General features: G+C 39.6%; 1 protein-coding gene across 1 annotated transcript in view; it reads right to left on the bottom strand.

Annotated features, from left to right (window-relative positions):
• Positions 1 to 16,444, bottom strand: part of ASXL3 (ASXL transcriptional regulator 3) — a 124,656-nt gene that overhangs the window by 95,470 nt on the left and 12,742 nt on the right. The window contains exon 2 of the mRNA XM_066562794.1: positions 3,304 to 3,386. Coding sequence (XP_066418891.1) covers positions 3,304 to 3,386 — 83 coding nt within the window. The remainder of the gene's footprint in view (positions 1 to 3,303; positions 3,387 to 16,444) is intronic.

Genomic DNA, 16,444 nt, shown 5'->3' with positions numbered 1-16,444 from the left:
GAACAAGTAACAAAAGAAATGCAAGATGGAGAACAACTAGTGAGGCAGCAGCAAGGGGAAAAGGAGCACTGAGGTGAGAGAGTGGATCATACTCTGACTAGTAGTCCGTGTCACACACGCAAAATCAGCAAAAGCTCGTGCTAGGGTATATAGACAGCAGGTGGTGAGCCTAGAAATTTACAGCAGGATAGGGAAATGCTTTCAAGACAGAAAATCCAGAGCATTGTGCTCTTAAGTGTGCTGCTGTCAGTTTTCCTAGTAAAGAGATTTCAGTGTCCAGGTCTGTTGGCCTGACATTGTTCACCATTAGCACAGGCACGAAAGTTAAGTAAGTAACTCTCCCTCCCACAGAAGAAAGTCATACATTTTCTACATCCCTGAAAGGTTTGCCTTAAAAGTTTTTACTCCTTCTAGGTAGCAGAAGAACTGCCTGCCTACTGACCATTTTATAACCAACAAGCATAACAGGAAAGATATTTAAGAAACAAAAATGAGTTGTTTCTTCCCCAAGATGTAAAGAATGAGGTAGCTGCATAACCTCTCACGGGGTATATCAGTAGAGTTTTCTGGTTTATTTTCTAACATATATCTGCTTTGTAATTTGTAATTTAATCCTTTTGTATTTAATTATATGAGTAATACAAAAATAAATGTGCAACTTGATGCCTTTCTGGCAAAAAAAGAAAAAGAGCCTGAATAGTTTGACAGTGTTTTTTTAAAGATTACACATAATGACAATGAGATGGCTGAAAATCGTACATTAGTCTTTCAGATTTACTATCACAGCAAAAAACTTTAGATTAATTAATGTTACAATATATATGAAAAATGACTAAGACAATTAACCTCATTCATCTATAAATGGAAGAGTAGAGAGGAGAGTTTCTTAAGAACTCAATGTAGTAATTGCCAAGGTTCTACTGACAATGATAATCAGTATAAAGGAATAAGTAAAGTGTATTAGAGTAGTAACATATTCCTGGCTCAAGTTCAGACTTGGAAGAATACACAAATCGATACAGAATAAAATATGCTAGTGCCATTCTGCTGCTTATGGCCAGGTGACTGCACATCATAAATTTACATCCCTTGCTCATCTTAGCTGGCTGCAACAGAGAGAGCAGCAAAGACCATCTTTAGTAGCAGCAAAGGCACCAACTGGCAGGAACGTACTGAAAGAAACTGCAGAGTGGGACGAAACGAACAGGAGACTAAATTCAAATACTGTGAAAACCAAACATTAGTGACATGCTGAGGCCCAATCAACAAATCTGTGAATGAAGTCAAACTCCTTATTGGCTCCTATATGCGTTAGGTACTCAGGTAACTCTGAAAGTTTGTCCCTGATCAATATTAAAATGCAGCAGAAACTCAAGTTTGAAATCAGAAGTTAAATGAAAATTAAAATACTTAGCAATCAATACAGAATCAACATTTTCTCATTTTACAATTGTAGAATTTAGAATATTTAGGTTAAGGACTTTAGGATGAAAATGTTTCAAGTATAAAGAACATTGAATTCTATCCTTCTGAATTTTCCAGAACTCATGACCACATACGGCATCCTGCAATCTACTGTGCTGTCACATACACCTGCACGTACCATGAATAAAAATCAGAACTAATCTGAATTTCTTTCTTATTTCTCTGCAATTTTTGGTTTCTCAGTAACTGAAGAAATAAAAGATTATATAGTTTGGAACTTCTTTAAAGGAATCTTTCTCTTACTACTCATTCTGCAGCAATTACAAAGGGCTTTGACTTTTTCTATGTTTAAAATATAAAACATTGCTTTCATTCCTTTCCATAGGTTTTCCACTCAAAATTTTATTCATGCACTGATCATGAAAACAAGATTTTTTTTAATTACAAAGAAATGATATTAGCAGGCGTTAGAGCCTCTCCCATGCAATTGCTTCATATCACAAGACATAAGAAGAAAGCAATTCATTCACTGCTGTGACAAACAGTATCTTAATAGAACAGATTTTCAAAACTGTGTTTTCTTGCGTTTTTGTTGTTGTTGTATGCAAATCATTGCAGTATAACACATGTTTGGACATTCATTTTCAAAAGTTTTCACCCCCTTTCTTCCCTGGAATCATTGCCAAATATACTCGAAGCAATTTCTCAACAGGAACTAAAGCACTTTAAATCTGTAAAAGGTAGCAAATTCAATTTCACTTTCCATACCATCTCTTTTGCAATTTTATCAAAATATAGCTATTATGAGCCTGTTATGAGGCTGCCAATAATGAAGTGCATGGTTATGCTGTGCAAACAGTCACACAGATTGTGTTCTGTTCTGTTTCCTAGGAACAACAGTGAATTCAGTAAAAATATATCCCATGGTTACTTCTGGTTCACCTTTACATGGACTTCGAAGTTCTCTTGTTCTGAACCTTAGGTTCCACACTGGAAGAGCATAATTAAAATAGAAGCACATGTCTCCCTGTGCTTTGAGACAGCAACAAGTATTAAACTATTGAACCAGAAACTTTTATATAATATTTGAAGAAGAGGCAATTGCATCTTGTAGGACCCCCCCACCAACCAACCAGTTTTTCCTTATTTTCACTTTCTGCCCAAGTTTCCTCTTGAAGGTTACTAGACAACTTAGCAAGTAGACAGTCACCTTTGAGAATAAAAAGCTGCAATGGAAGATAACTGATTGATTTCCACACTCTCTGGATAACAGATCTATCCTCTAAAAGGGTAATTATTATCACTTGAATCTACACCCAAAGTATGGTGTTATCAAGCAAGTTGAGGTGCTGTATCAATTACTGTATCCATGCTCTGCAGACACAGACTGGCTCCCATTGTCCAAACCTCCCTCTCCTTCTATTCCCAAAACATCAGCACAGTCTCTGTTACCACAGGCAACACCAGCAGGTCCTAACAGTAATTTCAGTGCCAGACCATAAACCCAAGTGAGAAGTGCACCAAGTTTCTTGCACTTTCTCCATGCACCCAGTGGCAGAGGAAACCCAGCTGATGAGCTTCAGTCCTTAAGCAAAAATGAGATGCAGCACTGGGCTGTCTGAGGAAATGGCACTATCTTTCTAAAGACAGGCCATTGGACTGGAGCTGGCCCACAGACTCCTTTGGTAACATACAAAGTTAAGACAGACACTAACCCTTTTAAAAGCCCTGAACTAACACTCAAAACCCATCAACTGTATTTCCCACTTTGACACTGGAAATTAATTAAGCCAGCACTTGAAGTTTTGTAAAGATTATACACCATTCCTAGATCATTTTTACAGAGATAGCAGAAATTCAGAACATATAAACACTGACCTTGTTTCTTTTAACCCTTCTTTCTGAATGACTTCCAGTATTTGTTTTGCAGTCATTGGTGAGTTGGGATACTTTTCCAACGCCTAAAAAGAAATAACAAATGTAAGTGACAAGACACAGCTGTCCTGTGAATCTGAAAGACTATGTGATCATGCAGCTTTTATGCAGTCATTTGTAAAAGGCGGGGAATGACAGTGTTGAGACTGGAGTCCTCTGTCTGTTGGAAGGACAGATACAACCCAGGAAACTTCAGCAAGAAAAAGATTTACTTGCTGCTTTTGTGCATCATCTGTTACCTCTGCCTGGGAAAACTCTTACCAGGTTACAAATAAATGAGTTGGAATACACAACTGATTTTATGACACAGCAACAGATTTTCTTTTAGGCATGAGGGGAAATACATAAAACACAAGAGCCAAAAGGGGGAAAAAATACCCACTAGCACTTTCTTTGAGTTTTATTACTTTAGAATTCTTTGAGGTCATTTGACTATTCTACACTTAGCTTTGCCATGACCTCAGAAAAAAAAATGGCTAAAACCTTCCATTTGTAGACCAGAAGCTACTGTAAGAATTGACACAGTGGGGTTTCAATTTTAAAATGCCTTTTAATTCTAAAAACAATGAAAAATAAAGTAGTCAGAATAGTCACAGCACACAAGATGCTAGATGACAGAGTGCAGTATATTTTTCCAGTTCAGCTCAGTTTTCCACTCCTTTGCCTTTTCCAATTGAACCCAAAGTAACTCAGTCCTCTTTACAGATAGAACCATCTTGTAAGAATTTTTCTGATTTTCCACTTCCTTTTTGTTCCCATCAGTTTTATGCTGTTAAACAAACAGCCACTCTTTTGCTCCTGTAAAATGCCAGACTGATGGCCCTGGAAAACAAAACCCTTCAATCAGCAGTAAAAGGTGTGGCACAGGCCACAGCAATCAAGCTTCCCAGAGCATCTTGCCAATATATCTCAGTCAGAACTTGCATTTCTACCCTCTATAACTATGAAATCAGTTTGGTCTAATTCAAATCATCCTGAACTTCTCTGTAGTGTTACTACCAAATAATGGCAATTGGGAAAGCAGCTACTACTGTGTGGATACCTGCCCACTAGGAACTAGAGACACCACCACATCATAGCACACAAGTCAAACTGCGAAGGGTGCTGGCCAGGGCTGTAATTCAGCAGCTCACCTAAAGCCAAAGACTGCCTATTCACTACAGCTTGACCAGCTCAGTCCTTTTCTGCCATTTTAGTTCTGATTTCCTGCCTGTTCTCTTTCACAGCCAAAATGCAGTTTACCAAATCCTCCAATTCTTTGTTACAGATGAGCTTTTTATCCTTTATCTTTCAGTTCCACAAAGGAAAAGGTATAGATGAAAGTTGCACTAGAAAGGTCAGGGAGCCGAACTGAGCTTATCTCGTGTACATCAGTAGCAAGATTCAAAAGGTACCCATTAGGAAAGGAAAACCAAAAGGTGATTTGAAAGGAGAAAGAAGAGAAGGTTGGAAAGAGTAAATGTATAGCAATGAGCAAGGACTGAAGAAACTGCACAGAGCTGGGAAAAGGGCCATTGCACACAAGGGAAGAGAAATGATATGATGTATTAGTGACAGAACAACAATGACACATTGGAAAAATGACAATGCATATAAAGATTAAGGCTAGGATGAGAAGAGATTAATGGTGTGAAGAGACAAAAATGGAAACTTTAACCTTCAGAAAGAAGACAAAGTACAAGGTAAAATGAGAATCCACCAAAATAAAGAGAAAAGAGAACCAAACCGGGAACATTCCAAAGGGCAAACTGGAAAGGACAGGAGAGGATACTACACTGTACTGGACACGGCTATGAAGGAAACTGTGTGCACTTGAAAGCGGGGTTACTCACTGTGGAGGATTCCCTGTTTCTCTTCCTGAGTACAGGCCCCTCAGCACACCTGGGCAGCTCCTCCCTGCAATTGAGAAAATTTGGGTAGCCCTGTCCCCTTCTCTACGACATCACATCCTGCTCTATAATGTCAGTAAAAGTGCCAAGTATTACCATGAGAGTTCGACAATAATGGGAAAGAAACAATAAAGCTAAGCAAACATCAGAAGTCACCCTGTCCTGGACAATGGGAGAAGGGAGAGCAGTTTGTGCTGAGGAAGCTGCACTGAACTGGTTGTGGAAACAATGGCCAGACATACGGATACAGAAGATCATCTTCACCAAACAACAATGAAACCAACAAGTAGGATGCATAACACCACTATAGAAAGTTTAATGAAACCCACAGGGCAGATTTCAAATACCACAGTATGAAGTGAACACATTCAGGGTATAATGACAAATTGAAATGCAGACTGTTAGGCAGGCTGAAAGTCCTGGAGTAAATAATTGCCCATTGTGTGGATTTGCTTTACACTAGACATGTAGTGTGGGCTGCAGTTCATATACCCCACAAATTTAGTTCTGTTCATCTAACCTTTTAAACTCTGTTATTGAAATAACTGTTCATACCCTAATTGAAAAGCATAAATTCTCCGACTTAAACACTGCTTAAGTTGAAAATCTGTTGTTATGTACATGATTAAGTTTTCTTTATCATAACAAAGATTAATTAGCAGAGAACCTTAGTAAGGATGGGGTTTTTCTGCCCTACCTACCATGCTATCCATCCTCATCCTTGTTCCTCCCCTCCCCCCAGTTTTAGCCTAATCATTTATCACAATAAGAAAATAAAAATAATTACTTGTAAAAACCTTTATAATATAAAATAGAATATATTTTTCCCTCAGTTATGGAAAACAGCATGAGAGTATTATTTAAGATTCTGTGAGCTAATGAATACATTGAACTGTTAATTACACTAGTATCTCTTGCCTCTGTATCTCACCACAAACACTGTCAAAAGCCTGCAATTCCTTTTGCATTTCTAAGACTTTTAAAAATAATATTAGAAATTCAAACTGAATAACTAACTGTGCCTTAAGGCAAACAACATACTAAAATGCAGAAGGAATAGTTAAGTCATAGGCTTCTTGGTCAGACATAGCAATGCACACCAGCAGAGGAAGCCGTAATTTGTTTTAAATATCTTTCTTCTTCCTCCCACTCCATCCACCAACACTCGTATCATATATGGGCAGTGACTAATAATGCTGAAATTAAAGCATGACAAAGTACTGTCATGAAGAACATGACTGTTTCAATGTATTTTGTAAAGAGGGACAATGGCAGAAGAATGGTTTGCACTGACTGCAACCTCTATCACAGGGGATCAGATATGCTCTATTTATTCCTGCCATTCAACCATAGCCTTAAAAAGGGACAGACGGTAAATAACTGGGACAAATAACGTGATACCCATCAGGACAGTCGGAAAGAGAACAGAAGTAGTCACTGCACAGAACACATTTTCAGTGTTCATTCAAACCCTGGTTAACAGCTCAAGGAGAAGAAGGATCAGATCATACCAAGCACATTGGAAATCAAACCTCCCAACAAACGGTAGCAGCCTGACAAATTGTAGTATTTGTGTCACCTACATGTATCAACTCACAACTTCTGAGATATTAAATAATCACACAGATGCCACAAACACATGTATTCCCAGTTTCATTGGAAAAGTCATGTCATTTATATGGGACAAGAAGAAATACAAATACCTTTTCTCACCATGGCATCTATCATCATCTGTGTGTTGACAACTACCTGAAAAAAATCAGTTCCCACACCGGGGAAAAACACTTTCCAGTGAACTGTAAGCAGGAAGACTCTATTGCAGAGTCAAGACTTGCAGTTTTGCATAAGAGAGAAATCCTGAATGCTCAGCTTGCCTACAAAATCAGAAGAGGACTGTAACTGATGGAATTATTAGCTTAATTTGTATATACAGATGCTTGTGACTAGCTGAATCAGATTTGCTCAATCGTTTGAATTTTAGATACTGAAGAGAACACAGCAGAGGCACAAAGTGAAGAAAGTCAAATCAGAGAGTTGGCCCTTTTGCCACCCATAAACATTCCTGCAGAAAGCAGGAAGCCTTGCCTGCAGCTATCAGTTATCACACTGACAGAAAATAATTCTTCTAAACAAGAACCAAGTGTGTTTTGATACTGCATTGTGGTCCAAAAGCAGCGGGCAGATCAGCCTGGTGGGCTTGACACTGCTGATTGTGTGACTAAACAGTCTGAAACCAGCCAGAGCTTTTTCCATGTCTGGATTCTGCTGGCAGGGATCTGAAGGTCAGGTAGCTGACAAAAAGCAGGATCATTTTATCGTAATAGGCTGAGCCACTAGTCAGAAACTGAAGCAATTCTCCTTAGAACATTATTTTTAAAAACTAGGAAGGAGGAGGAAAAGGAACAGTACAGTTATTCCCAGTGCTCTTACTCATCAGCTAAAAGACGAGTCAGGCTGAACTACACAATGGATAATCTTTACTTCCCAAAGACAGCAGGGTGAATAAAAGAACAAAAAAACCAACCAAACAAACAAGTAAACAAAACCACCAAACAAACCCCCCCAAAAACTTTTTTTCTCCTAAGCAGAAAATATAAATTATTTTCTAGCCACCCATTACTAAATTAATGAATTGAAAGATGTAGTACCAAACACAGTACAAGAAATAACAGCATCCTGGAAAAAATCCAGCATTGTCTTCTACAGCTGCTTATGTGAGGTTAACAGGAGGACTGACTTCTATTGTGGGAAATGCCCCACTAAAATCTTTTGTGTTCATTTTTGATTAACAGCTTCAGTCATTGGGGAATTATCAGCAGCTTGGTAAAAGTTCAAAGCCCTTTGTGTGAAGAAAGATGGGTAAATGGTTTGGAGAGTAGGGGAGGATACAGAGGGGGCGAAGAAAGGAAGTGCACAGAGATGGATGAAGAGGTGAAAACAGCAAGGACGGAACACATGCATGAAAAAGAGGGATGTTTATAAGGGTAGGTGCACTATGACCTATTATAACACAAGTTCTCAAATAGGTATTCACAGAACTCTTGCTGATAGTGATCAAAAAAAAGGTAAAGAGTGGCTTCCAGGTACTAATATATTAAAAGAACTTGAAACAGGAATAATAATTCTCCTGGTAGGACTTTTGTCTTTGAGCAGTTGAAATTACAATAAGGAAATTATAAGATCTAAGTAGAAAAAGGTGCATTTTGTAAGATGTCACTCTCAGTATGCTCCACGCTATGAATTTGTCTTTATAATCCACTTGACACTACAGATAAGCAAGAAAAGAAACATCAAGCAAGAGAAGGAAAGATGCCCCATCAATAACAAAGGAATACATAAAAAAATACCATAACATGAAAAAATACCAAAACATAACATAACAAAAAATAAAATACCAAAACATAAAATACCAAAACAAACCATAACATAAAAAAAATACCAAAACATATTAAGTTTTAACATCAGTTTTGTCCATACTTGCTAGTCCACACTTTTTTTAGGTTCGGGGGTAATGCTACTGACCAACAGAACTCAAAAAGTTTAAAGCACACTCATAAAGTAATTTTCCCCAGCTCTATTTTGGTGAAAAGCATTTTGCTGCTCCTTTAGTGTGAACTATAGGGAACAATTGGGCAAGTGTTTCCTGCAAGAGAATTTCTACTACAGAATTTGCAAGTAGGTCTGAAACCATCTAGCTTTGCTAACCTGCCAGATTCATAAGATATTATCATCATCTCCTAAAACACTGAATGAAAGAAAAGAGCAAGAAAGAAGTTGAATAGTTTCTTTGTTCATGCCATTGCTTTAACCGGAACATTTGAGGCTTGTTCCAAGATGTCTGAAACTTTTATTGTTCTTTCCAAAATTTATTTACAATGTCATATTTCAAATGGATATAAAGGCAGCTTTGGAAATTCCAGATAAACTGTACTCTTGACATTTTGAATTCAAAAGAAATTGTATTACAATTCAGTTAAAATTAACATACAGTTGGGTTATTCCTTTAAAAGGCACAAGCTCTAACAGCAGTGCCATCCTGCTATTGCTAGCTGATTTCATACATCACTACAGAAAATGTAGGGTAAAGTGTTTAGCTCTGAACAATTGAATTATTATAATAACTTATTGAGCTGGTCTAACATACTAAAACAAAATGGAAACCTTTATATTTCTCTCTTTACTAACACAATCAGCCTGTCCAAGCAACCAGGAACTTTCACTTACAGGATCTGCCAGGACAGATCCATAAACACCTCTGTGACTAGCAGGATGAACCCAGGGAGCACACAGAATCCTATCAGATTTCTAAGATCAGGATCAAAGATACCCCAGTGAGCATGGTGTCAAACTTGCTATCCCAGTATGGGTTCCACTGTTAGCAGCAGGATTACTAACAATGATTTCAGTTCAAGCAATGGAGCATCCAGATTCCCAGAATGACTGCTTGGTTCTGACAGTGCCACGTTCAATGCCAGTTCTGCTTAGCCAAGCAAGCCATACCTCTCCTTGCTTCCTATTCCAATACTCCATTGCCTCTCACTGTGCCCAGCCTTTCCCTACTCTCAAACTGATGCTCTCATCTTCTGAGATGTTGCAATAACCCTAACTTGTGTATCTCCCACCTGCCCAAATCCCTACCCAAATACCTTTCTTCCCTAATAATCCTTACCACAGTACAAGCCTACAGGACCTTCCTACGCCTGCTACCCCCTCAAACATGAGTGTATTCATAGAGATGCAGCTCATGCCATGGGTTCCCCCAAACCTGCACACAGGCACACAAGTGCTGCATAGGTACTCAGCACTGGCACCTTGCTGGCAGCACACTGCAGCTCTTAGGTGCTGACAGGACAAATTGTGATGTACACCTCCTCTGGCTTGTGGACCACATTCTCTTGCCTACTTAGTTTACAGCAGAAGTTTCACCAGCACTGACCCAGCTGGAAAACCTGAGTTAAAACTTTTAAAACTACAAATGATTATTTCAGAGAAGAGATGAGGAGCAAAAAACAAGCTCTGCCATCCAAGAGTGTTACTGAAATCTGTACTCATTCAGTGATCACATAGGCCATTTTCCTGAAATGCCTCTAATTGTGGCAGGGATAAAAATCCTCCTTTTGCACCTACTTGGCACAAAAAAATGGATAGCTGAATGGATACAGGCCCTGTCAGCTTCCTTTACATTACAGATAAGAAAGAACTCCTATCAGTGTGAATACATTCATCACTACTAAAGGAACAAAAAAACCCTTTAAAACTAAGAAACACCAAACTTTAAACATATTTGTTTCCATATATGCTGTTTTCTCTATTGGAAGATGATACAGATTTTTATTTTTCTGAGGCACTGAAAGGTTTGCTGTATAACTTATGTTTCAGCATAGTAGGATAAAAAAATAATTACAAAGAGCAAAACTTTACAGAAAAGTCAACAGAGAGAATGAATATATCTTTGTTTCAGAAGCTTTCATCGCTTTATTTTCCTCAGGAAAGCATAATGTGTAAGGGTTACTTTTAATGTGAGAAATAAAATTCCTACTGGCTACTCCATGAATATACCAAATTTAACAGGAGGTGACAGTTGTGCTGATTTTCTTGCCATTGGTTTACTATCAGACCTTATCTTGTTAGACAGTGTCCTAAAGACACAGATCTAAGATTTCTAGAAGGCGAAAAAGAAAACAGGAGAAAACAGAAGAGAAAATAGAACACAAAATATTTTAAACTATGAATTCTACATAAATATTCTTACATATTAGTTTTGACAATTTTTTCATCCTTGTAAAATTGCTCATTAAAAGGAGAAGTTTAATGCTGCAACTGACATTGATTCCATTGATGCACCATGAATATATTTATGTTTATAGAATGTCTAATGACAGCAAACACAAAACCATAAAAATTATACTTCCATTTTAATTGCGTGGGATAGATGGCAAGAAACTAGCTCAGGAAATTTACAGCATATTTTGCTTTTTTGGTGAACAACCAGGATAAGTCACACTGGTCCTCCTAACCTCAGAACAGAAGTCCATAAATTTCACAACTCATTTGTCTGGACTGTTCCTCACTCACAGGCTGATAAACCCTTCAAAATAATAGGCAAATGGACATGCAGAACATAACTAAGAATTCTTCTTAATAATTGTATCCCAGAAAGAAAGACTACAATGCATGGAAAACACAGAATTAAATTTCTGAGAGATGTGCAGCAAGTGATAAAGCTGAAAAAAATAGAAGTCCCTTGCAATCACAGACACAACAGAAATCCACTTTCAGTTCTTTAAGTTCTCTGAGTCGACCTGTTCAAGTACTGAGGGAAAATGGAAAACCAAAATTTCCACAAAAAGAAAAATTTTGATCCAAAATCAATGGCTCGATTTTGGGGGGAGGGAGTGGTGGTGTTCATTGTAAACAAGAGAGTATTGCTTCTTGTCCAAACAGACAATAGAAAAGAGCAGAGTTAAAAGTCTTTGCATGTTATGCACCTTTTTTTCCTTCCAAAGCCTGCACAATTACTTCACATCAGGTTTCATTAGTCTGAATCATGACATCATTATGTACAGAGTACAGTTCACTGGCACAATCCAGATCTACTGCTTAAATTGCTCTGAGAATAGATATGATAAGTCATGTTTTTGAACTAAAGAAATAGAGCCTTCTCAAAGAATGTATAAAGAGAGAATTCTTTTGTTAGCTGTCAGTGAGATTTTGCTGTCTCTGTTAAATATATAATGGTTAGTGTCATAATGAAGATCAGCCATCATGTTATGGCATTTATCTTCATGAGTGAAGAGAGGAAGGGCTACTGTGATTTATTCTGTCTTCTCTCATGAGATGATTAATGTCATAAGAGATTAGTCTTCAGTACTGACTTGTACACAGAATATAACACAGGGCTGGAGTGGGATGCTTAGCAGTTTTAATTGCCACAAGTTTGGAAGCCTACATTACTTACATATGGCATGGTTGACAATTAGTCATCTAAGATTTTCAAAAATAGGAGAATATTTATCAGCTCAGTAACTCATATCCACTTTGCGTCACTTATTTGTTCCATCCTTCTTAGCAGTGTTTCCACATGGTCCCTTCCCCTAACTCATCACCTAAATCCACCCACACCTCTTAAACACATCATTTATTGTAAAATTGAAGTCCATATTGCTGGTTTATATCAATTTTTGGTAGTATCTGTTTAAAGGTTTAAAAAATTCACTATTTAACACTGTTACCAAGAAACATTTGTCACAACACAGGCAGATTAGTGAGAGTATATAATGGCTCTGCATCTAGGTTTGTATAAGATGTATAAACAGTTTTTTTCAAAATTTGAGAAGTTACGTGCTCACCTCTTCCCAGGGACCTTGTAAAAGAATCTGACCACCCTAAACTGAAGGCAATAATTTTTTAAAAGCTTATCACTTTAGAGAAATGCACACAGAATGTTTTGTTTACAAGCTGCTTGCTTCTTCTTATGGAAGAAAATACTTCAAATAGTACTGTAGTGAAAAAAAAAACAACCAAACCAAACCAAAAAACCACCAACATGATAAGCAAAAGTTCTGTTAAAAAGGGAAGAATTATTTTTCCCCCAAACCAGAACATGAACATTCTGCATTTTCTTAAATCCCCTTTTCTGAACACTGCTTAATCAAAAAATCCCTTGATAAAAAAGGGTTTTTTGTTAAAAACAGCAATTCCTTACCATTGGTGTACATCAAACAGAACACATTATTAAAAAGCTCTCATGATAAAGTGTTATCTTTATCTAGGCTTCTCAAATATTGACTTAAACATTTTTATCAGGCTGTTAATCACATCCACATTCAACGTGAACAGCAACTGAAACCAGTCTTGACAGTCAGGTAACAGGGCAACATTATGGCAGGGAAAAAGTATTGTGAAAGCTAAGGACATTTCTTATTGATGGTAAGTGTGTAGGAGAGAAAAATCAATGGGTCCTCATCAGTACAACTGTCTACCAGCTGGATGCTGATTTTCCTTAGAGATTAAAACCAATAGAAGCAATCACTTGGCACAGGTGAACAAATTCAATAGGACCTCCAGTCTATAAAGGAGAAAAGTGAACAGTGAATTCAAGGCTGGAGTTCATGAAGAGACAAAATGCTGATTGTTAAACCAACAGTTTGCAATCAGATCTCGAAACAAAATACAGAACACGTCTTTCCCCACAGGGGTAGAACCTGAAACCGTTCAGTATAATCTGCAATTGTTGTGAAGGTTCCAAACTCCTGACTCTGCCTAAAGGAAGTATTTCAAGCTGCAAGACTGGCTGACCCCTCCAAGTCAAGCAGGACTGGACTGACCACGTTACAGTGTGAAATGGCCATCACCCACACACATCATGCAACTACCATCATCTAACACCAAAATCACAGCAAAGTCATTGGTCAACAGAGAGGAATCACAGAGGATTTTACTAGGGAATATAAATGCAGAGATGTCTCATAAAGCTGGGCTTCCAGTTCAAGACAACCTTCTATTTTTAGAGGTCCCTAATATCATTGTACATTTTTTATCCCAAGACCCCTCACTATACACTGAACAGAAGAACTGTTACATTGAAAAGCAAAGAAACAGAGGGTAAAACATGGCTGTTATACAGTATATTCTGTCATGGGTTCTTTGCTTTTTCTATGAGAAACAACATAGGTACACATGAAGATCTGAGTATTCTCAAAGTCACATCTCCTCAGCAAATGTAAGACTAAAAATTGTCAGTTCTAGGAAATGCTACTGGCAATAAATTCAATGTCTATGGGGTTTGGGCACATAATTTTGTATTTAATGTTTTAGAAGTTGACAATAATACATTTTACGTCTATGGAAGAATAATCCATTTTAGCTGTAGGGAAAAATTACAGTGCCTCAGTTTGGGTTTCTGGTGTAATTACTAACTTCATACTCTACCTTTGAAACAATCAGAATCACAGAATCACTAAGGTTGGAAAAGACCTCCAAGATCCTCAAGTACAACTTTTGACCAAACACCAGTTCGTCAAGTGGACCACAGCACTGAGTGCCATGTCCAGGTATTTTCTGAACACTTCAGGGATAGTGACTCCACCATTTTCCTGGGCAGTCCATTCCAATGCTTAAATATGTTTCAGTGAAAAATTTCTTCCCATTGTCCAACCTGAACCTCCCCTGGTGCAGCACGAGGCCATTTCCTCTTGTCCTGCTGCTGGTTTCCTGGGAGACCATCCCCCACCTGGCTACACCCTCCTTTCAGGTGGCTGTAGAGAATGATAACGTCCCCCCTGAGCCTCCTTTTCTCCAGGATAAACAGCCCCAACTCCTCATCACACTTGTGCTCCAGACCCTTCCCCAGCTCCACCGCCCTTCTCTAATCTCACTCCACCACCTCAGTGTTCTTCCTGGATTCTGTGGCCCAGAACTGAACACAGGATTCAAGATGAGACCTCACCAGTGCTGAGTACAGGGGGACAATCACTGCCCTGATCCTGCTGGCCACATGATTTCTGATACAAGCCAGGGTGCCATTGGTGTTTTAGGACACCTGAGCCCACAATGGCTCAATGTTAGCCACGGTCAACCACCACCCCTTCTTTTTCCATTGGGTCACTTTCCAGCCACTCTTCTCCCGAGCCTGTGGCACTGCCTGGGGTTGTTGTGACCCAGGTGCAGGACCTGGCATTTGGCCTTGTTGAACCTCACACTCACACCATTGGCCTCAGCCCATTGATCCAGCCTGTCCAGATGCCCATGCAGAGCCTTCCTGCCCTCCAGCAGATCAACACTCCCACCCACCTTGCTATCATCTGCAAACTCACTGAGGGAGCACTCAATCCCCTCATCCAAATAATTTTAAAAGATACTAAAATGGATGGCTCCAATTTTGACCCCAAAACTGAGCACTGGGGGGAACACCACTGGTGACCAGCCACCATTTGGATATAACACCATTCAGCACTGCTCTCTGGGCTCAGCCATCCAGCCAGTTTTTAACCCAGTGAAGAGTGAACCCATCAAAGCCATAAGCAGACAGTTTCTGCACAAGAATGCTGTGGGAGCCAGTATCAAAGGCCTTACTTGAAATCCAGGTAGACCACATCCACAGCCTTTCCCATATCCAGTAGACTGGTCATCTGGTCATAAAAAGGTGATCAACTGGGTCAAGCAGGACATGACTTTCCTAAACCTGTTTTATCTGGGCCTGATCCCCTGGTTGTCCGGCATGGGCCACAAAATGGTGCCTTCCCAGACACTGAGGTCAGGCTGACAGGCCTGTAGTTCCCCAGATCCTCCTTCCAACCCTTCTTGCAGGTGGGCATCACACTGGCCAGTTCTCCAGTTCCCTGGGTCCCCCCTGGTTGACCAGGACTGGTGACAAATGCTGGAGAGTAGCCTGGCTCTTCCACCAGCTCCCTCAGTACCCTGGTGTGGATCCCATCTGGCCCCACAGAGTGTCTGGTGAGTGTCAGCTGGCACAGCAGGACACCGCTGCTCCCTCCTGGAGCACAGCAGGGTTCTGTTCTGTCTGCTCCCTCCTGGAGCACAGCAGAGTTCTGTTCTGCTCCCTCCTGGATCCCAGCAGGGCTCTGTTCTGCTCCCTCCTGGATCCCAGCAGGGTTCTGTTCTGCTCCCTCCTGGATCCCAGCAGGGTTCTGTTCTGCTCCCTCCTGGATCACAGCAGGGTTCTGTTCTGCTCCCTCCTGGATCACAGCAGGGCACTGCTGCTCCCTCCTGGATCCCAGCAGGGTTCTGTTCTGCTCCCTCCTGGATCCCAGCAGGGCTCTGGCTGCTCCCTGTCCCTCCCTACCAGCTCAGGCCGCCTGCCTGGAGGGTGTTGGGCCTTTCTGCTGAAGACTGAGCCAAAGAAGGCATCGAGTACCTCAGCGTTTTCCTCATCTTTGGTTACAATGTTCCCCTTTGCACCCAATAAAGGATGGAGATTTTCCTTGGCCCTCTTTTTGTTGTTAATGTATTTATAAAAACACTTTGGATTGGTGAAAGCTCAGCTTGAACTCCATGTTGTCACCACTGTGAAAGATAATACAGTTTTCCCTCTACAAGACCTGACGACATCCTTGTATTCTTCTTGAGTTGTCTGCCCCTATTTCCCAAGTTTATAAACTCTTTTTTTTCTCTCCAAGTCCAGTCAAAGCTCCCTGTTCAGCCAGGCCAGTCTTCTTCCCTGATGGTTCATTCTT

The sequence above is a fragment of the Molothrus aeneus genome, chromosome 1 (assembly GCF_037042795.1).
Source record: "Molothrus aeneus isolate 106 chromosome 1, BPBGC_Maene_1.0, whole genome shotgun sequence".
Classification (NCBI taxonomy): domain Eukaryota; kingdom Metazoa; phylum Chordata; class Aves; order Passeriformes; family Icteridae; genus Molothrus; species Molothrus aeneus.
Note: the sequence above shows the minus strand (reverse complement) of the source record. Positions and strands in the feature narration are given on the sequence as shown.